At 43.2% G+C, this 14,318-nt stretch overlaps 1 protein-coding gene across 1 annotated transcript; it reads right to left on the bottom strand.

Annotated features, from left to right (window-relative positions):
• Positions 1-273: 273 nt before the first annotated feature.
• On the bottom strand, positions 274-8,001 carry LOC118556727 (enhancer of polycomb homolog 1-like). The gene is made up of 2 exons (XM_036124792.1): positions 7,474-8,001; positions 274-456 (listed from the first exon to the last, which is right to left on the bottom strand). The coding sequence occupies exons 1-2, from the start codon at positions 7,624-7,626 to the stop codon at positions 289-291; spliced, it is 321 nt and encodes a 106-aa protein (XP_035980685.1). The 5' UTR covers positions 7,627-8,001; the 3' UTR covers positions 274-288.
• Positions 8,002-14,318: the final 6,317 nt, after the last annotated feature.

Here is a 14,318-nt window from a genome sequence, read left to right as displayed (position 1 = left end):
TTTAAGCAGAAAGTAGAGATGAACTGATGAGGGACAGACTGATGGACAGAGGGCCAGGCAGGGGAGGGACACATGGGTGAAGGACCAGTGGACAACATCTGGACGGACGAGGACCGACGGGACCGGCTGAGTGATGGACAGATGTATGAAGAACAGGACCCAGAATAAAGCCCCCCAATAATAACTCTATATCGCTCCTCATGCAGCAGGAGAAGCTATGAACAAACGAGCGGCGTGGACAGAGGGGCGTGGACTGAGGGGCGTGGACTGAGGGGCGGGGCCCGCCCGCTACTCACGCTGTATGTGAATAAGCTGCTTTGGCATTTTGAAGTCCCCGGGGTAGAGCAGCTCGTAGTGCGGGATGTTGTGCTCCGCCTCGGGGACCGGGATGACCATGCTGTCCCGCTTCTCCCCGTAGACCTGCTGCGCCGAGATGGCTCGCTGGAGGTGGTGCTCCTGGAAGAGATGGAGGAGGAGGAGGCGTTAGAAACATGGAGGTTTTACAGACCAGCACAGCGACCAGAGTTTGGTTTTACTTCCATACGTGGATCATCTAATAATTTAATTAAAGGGAAAGTCAGAAGCACATGCAGCCTTTAGTGAGCTCCGTGCAGCAGACGGCCGACTCTTCAGGCCCGTCCTGCGCCGACGCGTCTTCGCACGGAGCTCCTACTCCCTTTACCCGCCGTTCACAGCTCTGGTTCTGAGATGTAGCTCGGCGGTAAGCTAAGGTACCACTTTAAAGCCGCAGTGGTTTCCCATCGCCTACGAAGCGGCTCCAACGGCTGGTTTGGGCGTCATCGAGAAAATCAGGTTTAAGGAGAATCAGTAAATACTAAGTTTTGATCTGAGATGATAATTTACGGCCCGTTTCATGACGACGGTTCACGTCAGCTTCAGGAGTAAAATAATGGAAACATGCCAACCATGTGTGGCTCTGGGTTAGAAAACTGACATTATTGCTGAAGGTTTTAATAAAGATATCGGTTAAGATGAATTTTCTGGCATCAACACACCCTCGCTGACCCCTCTAAGGTCACAGAGAAATCAGCCAATCACACGGCAGGACCTTCATGCACCTGGTTGAGGTGGAGACGGTTTCCTGAAGAGCGTCAGGACGGGGCTTTAAACATGGCGTGAGGCATTTTACGGCAGTTTTCAGAGAAAACGGTCTGAAAACCCATCGACTGAGCAGCGGCTTGTTCATGACGGAGGTTTACTGTCAGACGGGTTTACTGTCACGCATCAGACGGCTCTGACAACAGTGGTTCCAGGAGCGTAGGGGCCAGGAAGAGGAAACTGTGACCTTACAGACTGGAGTAATGCTGCCTGGTCTGATGAGCCTGGATGGTTTTCATGTCACTCTCTGTCCAGCGAGCTTTTTATCAGCACAGGTGATTCATTTTACTGCCTACTGCACTAAAATAACCATTGTGACTCGGCTCTGGATCAGTAAAATCACTAGAAACAAACATCTGGCAGGCTCACACATGCGAAGCAGTGACATATTCTCCCAGCGGTTTGAGAAACACGCCGACATATTTACCAAACAGGGTCAGAAAACCCGAAGGACAACAGACTTTCTAAACGACGTTTCTGCTGACCTCACAGGTCAACGTGGACCTGAACGCTGCGGGTTGAGGCGTGAACGGCTCATTTAAACAGAAACCGGCCCGTTGTTTTGGGTTTCTGCAGAGAGAACTGCTCGGCCCAACCTTCCTCTGACCTCACACACATCCTGCTCTTTCCCAGCTTTGATCCTCACCGCCACGCTTCCCAGCCCGGGGATTTCCTCTGCCAGCTGTAGATTAGGGCCTTTAGTGAACGCTGCGTGTGTGTGTGTGTGTGTGTGTGTGTGTGGACTGAGGCGGGATGTTTTAGAAGCTCCTGCTGCAAAGCTTCAAGGTTTACATTTACATCCCCGGGTCACGGCTCCTACCTGCACGGCTTTTAAAAGAACCACCAACAGACGATTAAACGGATTGTTCTCCGTTATTATGCAACCATCCATCTTATAAGTAAATGAAGACACGCCCCCAACTCTGCAACAGCATCGCCCAGCGCCGTGCTTCAGTCACGCTGGCCTTTAGTCCCAGCAAACAGACCAGCCTGATCTTATTTCAGACCGTCTACAGAAGCAGGAACACAGACGGCCCATCGGCACGACGCTGCCGCTGAAGTCTGGTCAGGCGGCGCCATCGGGGGCCATGAGTCCGTCCAACAGGCCCAAACTGTCGCTGGTTTACAGAACCTGCAACCATAGCACTTCAACATAACCTGCCAGGCTCTCCTTATCCACTGTGATGTTGCACTTGTTGATATTGTGACGCGTGCAGCTCTACATGTTACCGTTAAACGTGAAGGTACAGTCCAGAACCGACTGGGACACATTGTTAGTTTCCAGCCTTAGAGGAAACGTTTGCAGCTCTGCAGGTTAGAGCCGGGCCGAATGTTTTCACAACACAGGCCTGAAAAACAAGCAGCCCAGTTAGAAGAACTAAAAACAACTAGGATCATTTTTCTTCTTTCTACGAAGGAGATGGAAAAAGTCCAATGGATGCTTTCGTTCCTCCAGAACAAATAAATACTGACGAGTATCAATAGTCTCTTCTCAGATGTCCATATTAACCACTATGGCTCAGATTTTACTATACCAAATTCGATTAATCAATTTTCCCCCCTCCTTTTAGTTACACAAAAATAAATTATTTTAAAAACTGGCTTTTATGTCAAGCATTTCGTCTGGGAGTTGACCTGAATTCAAACGCAACTAAATCCAAGCTGTGAAACATGATTGGAAAACAAGATGGCGGCCCTGCCGTGGTAAACAATGAAAATATGTGGTATTACACAACGAGCGAAGAACAGGCTTCACTTCACATGTGGAACTTCTAACTAAAATAAAAAGTAAATAGTATGTCGTCTTATAGTAAAAAAAAAAAGTTTCATGTTTCCCGTATATTTCCCTAAACATATACTCACCATTGCACGCTGCTGGGTGCATTAGCAAAATAAAATCCTGATTTTCCAAAAGTTTAATCTTTAAAAATTGTAAATTTGAATCAATCGATTAAACTGATTTACCGCCCAGCCCCAAAGCTAACCGAACATTTAAAGAACTGTTGATCGTTGTAATCTTTCTAATCAAAGTTTTCCCAGCAGGAGGTGAAACAGCCTGGTACTTTAGTTTTCTCTGCACATAGACGCAGATAGGCTGGAAAAATGACCAATTTCCCAACATGAAACGTTGCTGGTAGTAACTACATCCAAGGAAGATAGACGAGTTAAAGGGTACAGAAGAAGAAGCAGCAGCAGAAATGTGTTTCCAGCTCACGCCCACCAGAGGAGGGCGAGGAGTCGTCAGTGAATCAACGCAGAAACCTGGAATATTAATCCATCAGCAATTCCCCCTGTTGATGGTTTAGAAGAAGGTATCTTGCTTCCTGCAGCACGGTACCGATTCAACACAAGCCCAAACCCGACTGGTACCAGATGCCAGAACCCAGCAGGCGGTAGCTAAACTTCTCTCTGGTCTATCACAGAAACGTAGAACCACTGAAGCACGGCTATTCTGCTGCTCTAGAACCACTGAGACAAACATTTGTGGGGCTTCGCACAACAAGTATTAACGGTGGTGCCTGACCGCATCGAGGAATTACTGACGGCACCGATGACCCAGCCTGGAACTCGATTAGATCCCAGGATGACGAACGGGGGTTCCCACGCGTTTCCAGACTCAGGGTTCTCTCGTTTTAAACCCACTTTTAAGTGTAAATGGATAAAAGTCTAAAACTATAAAAGACAGAAGGATGAGTTGATGATGTTTGAATGATGGCGGGACAGATGAGGGATAAACTGATAGACTAATGGACGGGTGCTGGGACAGAGGAATAAATGGACGGGTGTTAAATAATGTACAGATAGACCGATGATGGATGGATGGATGGATGGCAGGAAGGAGCAGCGGGTTTGACGGAGGGATGAAGAGCTAGATGTGAGGCTGAATAGACGGACATAAAGACGTTAATAAGGAGTGATGCTGAAAAACCAGTTCATTCATTTGTTACTTCAAGGCTGGACTATTGTAATTCTTTACTATCAGGAAGTCCACAAAATGCAGTTCAAAGCCTTCAGCTGATCCAAAATGCTGCAGCAAGAGTTCTGATGAAAATCAACAAGAGGGATCATATTTCTCCAATTTTAGCTTCCCTTCATTGGCTTCCTGTTAAATCAAGAATAGAATTTAAAATTCTTCTTCTAACGTATAAAGCCCTTAATAATCAAGCTCCATCATATATCAGAGCTCTAATTACCCCGTATGTTCCTAACAGAGCACTTCGCTCTCAGACTGCAGGTCTGCTGGTGGTTCCTAGAGTCTCTAAAAGTAGAATGGGAGGCAGATCCTTTAGCTATCAGGCTCCTCTCCTGTGGAACCAACTCCCAGTTTTGGTCCGTGAGGCAGACACCCTGTCTACTTTTAAGACTAGGCTTAAAACTTACTTTAGTGAACTAAATCAACCACTATAATAAATAAAATGCAGATAAAGCACAACAGAAGCAAAGAAAAACCAGGATGGGGCATTTAAATATTTCATGAAGTCGGACCTACAACCCTGATCCAACCAGTCCTAAGTGCAGCATACTCTTCCCTTAATGGCTTACCCTTTTAGTCAGTTAATATAGTTCCTAAATGGTCTAAATAGAGGCTCACATGTGGTCATTTATCTGTCTGAGAATAGAAGCGGCGCTGCTGCTGGGGAGGATGTGGGTCAGGGAGCCGAGCCATGCCTTGTAGTAAAACTGTCCTCTTTATCTCCTCTGTCACACCGTTACGTAACCACACCGCGTGGATGTGTACAGTAGGTGGGAGAGGGCCAGCGCGGGGGTGAGACGGGGTTCCTGCTGACTCGGCACTGTGTCAGTGTTTTCCTGGTGTTTCCGTCTGCTGCGGCATCCCAGAGGAGAGGCCACCGAGCGCCGAGTGTAAACAGCAGGAAACCTTTGCCAGCCGCTCAGAATGTAATGACCGAGTTCCTACAGATGCACGACGTCTACGTTCCAGGCCCTCCAGGCTAAGCTTTACAGTTTTTTCCCCAAACATTCAGAACACGTGATTATATATAAAAAACATTCATCTTAGTAAGTTTTATCTGTTTTTACACAACACATGGAACAACGCTGCCCAATCCGGCTTATGACTGCGTGGAGGTGTGGGCAAAGGGTCCTTTAATCATTTGGACTGATTCAGAGCAGCTTAACGTAAAACTGTGGTTAAGATGATGTAATAAATATAGATTATTTTGTGGCTAAAAAACTAAAAACTAATTCTGCTTATTATTTTTTTTGGGTCTGGTCAAACAATCCAACATCAAGTTTAGAACTTAGATCTTAAGCTGCCTTGAGGTAAAAAAAAAAAAAAAAGAAACACTGATGCCAATTTAGATTTTTGAAAATACGCAGACTTGTCTTTTGGTCAGTAAACAAAATGTTGGAGAAAAACTGACATGTGATGTGACAAACAAAGCCCTTATATGCGTCTGACTTGAAAATAAGGATACAATTAAGTTCAATACTTGGAAAGACCAAGTAACAGAACGAGATTATACGATACACTTCAATAAGCGTATTTAAAAACCTCATCAGTGTGACGGCATTACCACAAACACTGAAAGATAATGTGACTTTTCTTTAAAAGCAAAAAACCCAAACGTTTATATTGCAGCAGAGATAATTCCTGTTAATGATTCTGATACCGAGACATCAGACACAACATGCAATAACATAATAAACCACGTCTGTCTGTGTTGTAAAGAAAGGCTTCTTTTCATCCAGCAGAGCAGCAGTGTGCAGCAAATGTGGAGGGCAGGGGCAACATTAATGTATTAATAAAATAAAGAACTGAAAAGCTATTTGACTGCAAATTTCTGATGCCAACAACATGTTCAGCTTGTTTTAGTCTCCCTACAGTAGATGGCCCTACCGGACACAAACGATGCACAGATGGTTATATTGCTTCCAAGTACGTTCACATCAATCATGCCAGCGATACATTTAGCCAGTTGGATGAACTCCAAGCGCTCAATTTCCATGTATATTTAGTGGCTGACATGCAAGAACTCGTAAAAAAATACATATAAAAAAAAAAGTCAGGAAAATATAGGCTAGTCATAACAGTCATGGCAATATTCTGCAACATTACTGGAATATACCATTACACTGGTGAAGATTCTCAGTCATCCAGGTCATGATCATTCCCAAAAAAAGTCCAGTTTTGTTTTTTTTTTTACTTTTAAATTTGAATATACTGATACACAACCCTAGAAGCAATATTTTTTTTTTTTTTTAACTTCTGTATCACAGGTGGGACGATATTGTTTGGCTGCACTTTCCACTGCTACAGCAACTCTTAATCATATTTAGAGCTTGTTATCAGTGGGTTATTTTTTTGGAAAATGTGTTTAGCCAAATGATCTGACCCGCAAAAAGTTTCTCTTATAGGACATTCTGCAGTTAAAATATAAAAACGTAAATCCAGGTGTTTAAACTTTATCAAACTAAACTATTACAGGTATACAGCTTAGTAAAATATGTAGAAATACTTTACTTGCAGCTGACAATATGTAGCAAGTAACATCCAGTTGAAACAACTATCCAACCATCACCACAATCTATTTAATAAACAGATCACCATTTTTACGCATAGAGATGAATCAACACATGGCAACTTCAAATAAAACCGATTTAGCTGAGTGAAACGTGCAAAAAAAGAAAAAATACAAGTCGCAATCGCCATTATCTACACAGAATCTTATTCTGCAAACAAGCTTTTATAAAAATCAACAAATACACTTTGAAGCCACCCTACCGAAGCGCCATGCACCCGGTGAACAAGATGCCCCGCATAAAAGCAGCAGAAATGATAAATACCAGCCCACAGTGGTTGCCACGGAGATAGCACGTTAGCTCTACGTCAACCGTAACTTTAAAGATGAGATTTCTGCGAGTGCTATCCGCCCAGCACAGCACACATGGCGCAGGCTGCGAGTGTCAACACACCAATTCCTGGCTGTCAAACCGAGCCGGGGGCTCGCTGTCTCCCCCTGCCGTTCGCGCGGCGGAACCGCACGCCGAGTCGAGGCCTCTGCCCGCCTTTAGCAAAGAGAAAGTCAACAAAATGGTGGCGCCGACACGAGTCACGTGACTTCTTTGTGCATTCGCGCGCCGCTCGCAGCGCGGCGGACGGTTAAAACACGGCTTTTCGGTAAAACGCCGCAACACGGCGACGTTACGAGCCTCCCGGTGTAAGCGGGGTTAGGCTAAATAAAACGCCCGTCGAGATCTGTCGTGCGCACGAAACGGCAGCAATGGCGGCCATTTTGCACCAGCTTGCGCAGGTAACATTGTGCCGCCGAAAAAAAAAAAACACCGTCAAAGAAATACAGCAGCGGCCGAGCGCTTATTAAAATAACATACCGATTCCTCCTCCTTTTCCATCCCCGTTGGCATCTGCGGCACCGCCCGGTTGATGGAGGCATATTCGTGCAGGTCGGGCAAATCCTCGCAGCGGAAGACGGGCAGGGGCTTACAAGCATCCAACGCCCGCGCCCGAAACGACAGTTTACTCATTTCTTATAATAAAAGACGCAGCATAAATCTCTGGGAACTGCCTGGAGTAACAGCACGTCTGCTTCGAGTTCTCATTGAGGAATCCGTCGCGGTCTCTTTTAGGGTCGCTCTGAGGGGCAGGCTTCGGCTCCGGTTAGCAGCGCGAACAGAGCCGGGCAGGCCCGGGTCTCAGTCGCCGTCTGTCGGTCTCTCTCGCTCCTGCGCTCCGCTGTTCCTGCCCGGTTCAATACGCCATGGCCAACATGGCGGACATTACAAACTCATGCAGCTCAGCGCTCGCTCCAAGCGGCCCAGCCCCCTTTGGTCACACAAACAGCCATTCCCACGCAGCTTCGCACGCGTGCGCGCTCGCGAAACGCTTTGGGGTGCGAGGGAACAAGGAAGGGGAGGAGGAGGAGGAGGAATGATGCTAGGATGCTAGGACGCTAGGCTAGATGCCGAGAATGGGTTCGGAACTTCCAGCTTCCGGGCTCGGGACGTTATGCAGTTTTGTACCAGGTTGCTGCTAGAGTTTAATTTAAAAATATATTCAAATAAATAAATAAATTAACGAATAACAAAATCCCCGCCGTATTATTGCACAAAACTGAATATAATAATTTAAAACCCTACATACTGTAGGTTGAAATACACGTAAACCTTAATAAATCTGGCATTATAAAGTATTAATTCGGTTATAGTATTTTTACATTATGAAAATAGACGACACCTATCAGTTCAAGTGACTCACATGATTAGCAAATGTCGCCACCATGTGGCGATAAACATGTTCACAACAACAAGATTCAACTGCTCCAATAGCAATGAATGTACTGACTTAATTCAAATGAAACAGAACACAAAAATAACTGTGGAAAATTTATACTCAGTAATTTATCATATTCTATATTTAGTAGGAGGAATGTAAAGTGAAGATTTGAGAAGGTTTAGGAATCCCTTAAATCATCTGTCCGTAGCGTTTCAAGACAAAAATTAGCTTTAATATTCAGTCACTTTTTAAAAAGTATAAACAAATCACTATTGATGCATGGCCAATATTTGTGGAGTGGTTATGCTTTATATATGGAACTACATGTAAATAATCTGACTAAAAAAAAATTGCTTTTAAAGGGAAAAGTGGGAAACAAGTTCATGTGAAGTCCTGTTATAAAATGACCCAACAATGTACCTGGAGATCAGTGTGTCACACTGATTTAACCAAGGTTACCACCTAAATCACAACGATTTAAAAAAAAAAAAAAAGTTATTCAAAACCATGAAGAAAAATCTTGGGGAAGACAAGTGACCGGATGAAATTTTTGCCAAACCTCAAGGGAATCACAACTTGTATTTTTCAGGGTAAAATGCCAAAATCCTCATGGCCTATCATGCTGCATGTGAATGGGAAGCAGCCTGATCTCTACAGAGGGACAACACTGATTTACACAAACAAACGTGTGGCTCTGCATCAGAGAAGTTTCTTTTTTTTGTCGCAGCACCGGTACGAATGAAAGCGCTATTAACCTGGAACCAGAAAAAAAAGTCCCTCAGTAACCTGTTTTCTGTTGCAAGTCTTCAGACACTTCTGGTACTGGCCAGCAGCTAAAGGTTATTTTAGTATTCGACTTCTCGCCCAACAGTTTTCCAGTTAGTAAATTAGTACTGGAGTCTGAAAATCTGTAAATTCCCACTGTCATACTTTCCTACAGTTGACAAATATTTGCTTAGATCTGATTTCAAATATAACGCCAAAGAAGCCTGAACTGAATTATTATACAGATTCTTTAAAACCTGTATGGATTTGTCAAAAAAAAACGTATGTTTTCAAGCTTTATTTGGCATGAAGACTACCTTCGATCTATTTAAGCATGAAAGAGACCATCCTTGGAAGTGTACCTTTAATTCTTCTTCACCTGTCTCTCTTGGGCACAAACAAAAATGCTTTATTAGGCTGCGCTCACACCAGCCCTGTTAGATTGAAGGCTAGCTCGTTTGCTCAGCAAGTCTGATTCAAATGTTTTGTTTAACTCAGGATTAGCATTGTGAATGGGTTGAAACACATACCAAATGTTCTGAATTAGTTAAACCAATTCAAGCTCATTCCATGTTCTTTAAGATGAACTCAGATAAGATGTTACTTCATCAAATAATGTATTATTTAACGTGCCCTCGGACTCCAGTGCTGGTTAAAGAAGCGACCCGGTCCGCTAAAAAAACCACGGTGCAAATGCAGGAGGAGAACTTCAGGGCAGGGCGCTGTGGGAACAACCAGGGGAAACAAATCCTGATTATAATCTGAGAGCAGACGCGTTAAAAACTCTGACTGAAACATGGTTTGAAGGCATATGAAAAGGTACTAAGTTCTCACAAGAGCAATTACATTTTCAAGCTAATCAGCAGGAAAATTGAGGTGGTGAAGAATGCGGCAACTCCAAACAATGGGCTTCATAAGTAGAGATTTAAAGTTGATGTGAACGATCGCAGTTTGGAAAACTTGGAGAATTTGTCTGTGTAAGAAGGGACCGGCCTCCTGGGATGAAATCAGGAGCTGGCTGTAGGCCAGGGCGATCCGCTTGGCCCCAGTAATAATAACCATGATCAAACATGGAGTTTTATTTCTATTGCATATAAAAAAAGTGCAATTTCTACTTAATTTAGTCTTATTTGGAACACTTTGGGTCAAAAAGAAAAACAAATGTTGATTTGTCACAGCTAAACTCGATTTAATATATTGGAAGAATGATTTAAATCCTTTTGGTAATTGAATGTAACCTGAAACAAACGAGTCCATAAGTTATTTAAACTACTTCATAAGTTTGGTTTGTGACTAGTTTTATGTTAAAACTGTTATAGTGTCACAGCATTCGATGCGTGTTGCTGTTTGGATTTACACGCTTAATTTGCACATTTTGCTTTGTATGATTTTCATTCAAGTTTTGTATAATAAATAAAAGCCATTTGTGTCCAAACCTTTCCTTCACTGGCCATTGGAAGAAGGAGTTTGCAGTTGGGTCGGTGATCAGTTCCCACTCCCCGGCGCTGCTGGGGTTCTTGCTACAGTGCTCACAGACCATAGAGACAATAATGTCCACACAACCTTCTGTCGAACGTTGCAGTAATTAAAAAAAGAAACGTTTTGTACAACAAGTCAATACCAAAAGTTTTGAAACAGCAGTTTCTGTATTCGACTTCATTAATCTTAACTAAATGTTGCAGCCCTGGTTTGCGTTCTTTGTATTCTATCTGAAAGACGACTCGACTGGTGCATTTCTCTTCTTTGATCACCGTGGAGGAGACTGGTCACCTTGTTAAAATGTGAAAACTTTTCAGCATGTCACAGCGGACAAAATAAAACTGAAATAGTGCCCAGACCCAACACTGGATCGTGTATCGAGGTGGATCAGTCTTACTTAGTTGCTTCACATTCTAAAAAGGGCAACTTGTGGCAAACTACCTCAGTGTAATACCCATGTAATTACCGTTGTATATTAGTTGACTTTTCCTGGCAGTGGAGCATTTCATGGATTTTCAGAGATGGAAATGTATTCTCTTAAATCTCCTAATTACGGCAAGTCGAGTCTTGTGGCCTGTTATGATCCGGATTAAACCAATACAAAACTATGAATAGCCTCCCCTACTTCAAACCCCTTACATAACCCCCATTTCTGCATTCCATTACAGTTAATTAGCTTAAATATTTAGCTAATATAGCTGGTTAGAAGACACTGAAATGTGTATACAGCATAAAAAAGAAAAGAAAAACATGCTGTGTGCAAGAAACAGTGCTCTTGAGTGCAACATAAATAAAAAAACAGTGTACAGGCTGAGAATAAAGTCACCAGTCACTGACTTTTGGAGTTTTGCTCACTTTTGGTCATATCACACAACGCTGGTCTGATTAAAAATGGAAATAACCTGCAGGAGAAGCTCGAGATTCCCATGGGGGACGTGCAGGTCCAGGTGTATAAGGCAGACCAAGTAATCATCATCTGTTTGGAAGCAGCATCCTTCCTTCTAAAGTCAATAACGGAGGCCTGTTAAGAAAAAATAAGAGACACATCACATAAAATATAACATATTTAAATGTAACATGTCGTCAGATTCAATTACAAATATATTTTATAGGTCAGAATACAATTAATTTTCTAAAATCTTATTCAGGCCCTGTGCATAGCTTTATACAGGCACGATCAGAAGCATTTGCACAGCTTTAACAACAGTGCAACAAGTTTTGCTGTAATAAAAATGAGAATAAAAAAACAACAACACCATGAACGGAGAAGTGACATTAAATTAGAGGACAACAGCAAAAAAAAAAAGAAAAAAAAGTGAACCAACGTTAGTCTTACCAAACGCGGATGTTGGATGTGCATCACCAGGAGGTCGATTGCATTGGAATTAGCGACAGTTTAGACCCACAACGATTGGCAACAGCTGTGTTTGCACAACGGACAGCGACACCGCAGTTAGCTGACACACTGCTGCTAGCTGCCTTAGCTCACTTACCCTGACCCTGAACTCCAAAACTACTGTGTCCGCAGTTAAAACGCAGCCGAAAACACACGACGCTCGGACAGAACCGCCGCAAAGCAGAGTTTCAACTCACCCACTGCGACGGAGACCGAAAGGAGGCATGCTGACGATGGCACTTCCACTGGTTGTCATGCTAGCCCAAATGCTAACGCTGGTTAGCTCCCCCTGGGACGCCTGAATAGAAGACACTTTCAGCTGTTTTATCTTTGAAAGTGCCGTTTCCTTAGCCCGGCAGGTCCCTGACCAAGACATATTGTGGCAAACAAAACTATATCGGGTCTCTGGAGGAAAATGAAGATAGTTATTGATATTTTTTTCGAGGAGGTGGGGGGGAAAAAAAGATCCAAACTGACCAAGAAGCCACTTTGGAGACGAATTGTGATTGGACGACAGCTTCCACCAATCACCTGTAGAGAACTGTGGTGGAACGTGAGCTGATTGGTTCCTCTCTCCTTGCCAGTTTCAACAATAATAATAATAATAATAATAATAATAATAATAATAATAATAATAATTATTATTATTATTATTATTATTATTATTATTATTATTATTATTATTATTATTATTATTATTATTATATGATTATTATATAATGACATTATCAACATTACAACAACTACACAATTGTCTGCTTATTGGCAATAGTAATAACAATAAATATAATAACAATAGGGCTGTAAACTCATATGAAAATTTATAGCCAAAATAACTAATATTAAAAAGAAACTTCCAGCTGTATAATATTAATTTTAGCAGCATGGGGTACAACAAGGTGCATAGCTTTTTTTGCAAGAGGCTTTTAGTTATGTAACCCTCGCTGCCCTTCATGCTTCATCCCTGCCCCTTCAGATGAGTCCTGTTGCAGGGCAGGGTTGCCCCTGCTGCTTCCTCTGATGCTGTTCTGACTGCGCCACACGTTTTCCTTTTTTTTTTCTTTTTTGTTGTTGTTTGGTTTTTCACGCTCAGACACAGCTGAAAGAGAATGCTGCATTGTGTTGGCATTCAGCGTCTGCAAAGCTTTACTTCCTCCTCCCATCAGCCCCCTTGATGATAAAGCTGCATGCACGCCTCGCCAAAGAAAGACTCCGAGATAAGAAATATTATGGAGGGAGGTATGCTCAGCCCTCACAGCGAGGTCATCAGCAGCCATCTCTTTTGAAGAAAGCGTTTATGTTGACACAGTTAAGCCCACTGCAATGGGAACGTGCTTTCCGTGCACTCTCTGGCTGGCTATGTATGGATTTTGCAGTGCATTCGTTTTAGAATATGCCAATCTGTGTTACAGATTTGTTTTTCTTTGTGTCAGAGTCAAAATATAGCAGCTTCCGTGGCTGCAGTGAACTGTAAAAGGACTAGCCAGCTTCTGCATCTTTCGAGGTAGGACACTTCCCTCTCTAATCATCCAGAGGGCAGTGGAGACCCATGGAAAAAAAAAACAACAAAAAGAAAAAAACCTTGTGCTTCCACCTGAATTACAATGCATCAAGCACACTGTTCACCTCACTATCTCTCGCCTTCTGAGACCGAAGTTACACAGCTGAGCCAGCCGCCAGCGTTCATGCGAGGGGTATTTCGTAAAACATATCAAACAATATTTAATTAGCCTTTGTGGATCTTTTCTTAATGTCACGACATTAACATTGAACGTGTCCCGCAGATAAGTAGCCTTTTATCAGGAGCCGGCTTATGAAGGGTTTTGGGTCTGCGCGCGTGAGGCGAATGCGTTGAGGGGACGAGCCCAAGACCGACAGTCTGGGCTGAGATCAAAGGAGAGTAAGACAGACATCGATGTACGTTTGCCCCCTTGCCAAACAATTTGGATCCATCTGCTGACAGCGGTTCGGATGAGGGATGCTGCTTCAATGTTCTTCACAACAGGGGTCCGGATTGAAAAAAAAAAAAAAGAAACAGGCCTAGTTTCAAGGCTGCTATCATCCTTCTTTACATCAGGTTGACTGCTATCAAGATCGCGCTATTCTAGAAGGAATTGTCACCCTGTAAGACAGAAAAAGAGGTCCTTTAATGTGTTTAGCGTCCAGCCCTACTTCAGTACAGAAAAAGAAGTCCTAGTTTAGTAATATATCATGTCTTTCCTTGCTTACAGTTTGCCTTTATATTGCCTCTGCGCTTTAACGTCTTAGTTGTCAGTCTGTCCATGCGGAAGTGTCACCGAGACA

This window comes from Fundulus heteroclitus, chromosome 21 (assembly GCF_011125445.2).
Source record: "Fundulus heteroclitus isolate FHET01 chromosome 21, MU-UCD_Fhet_4.1, whole genome shotgun sequence".
Classification (NCBI taxonomy): Eukaryota; Metazoa; Chordata; class Actinopteri; order Cyprinodontiformes; family Fundulidae; genus Fundulus; species Fundulus heteroclitus.
This window is presented reverse-complemented; position numbering and strand designations above follow the sequence as displayed.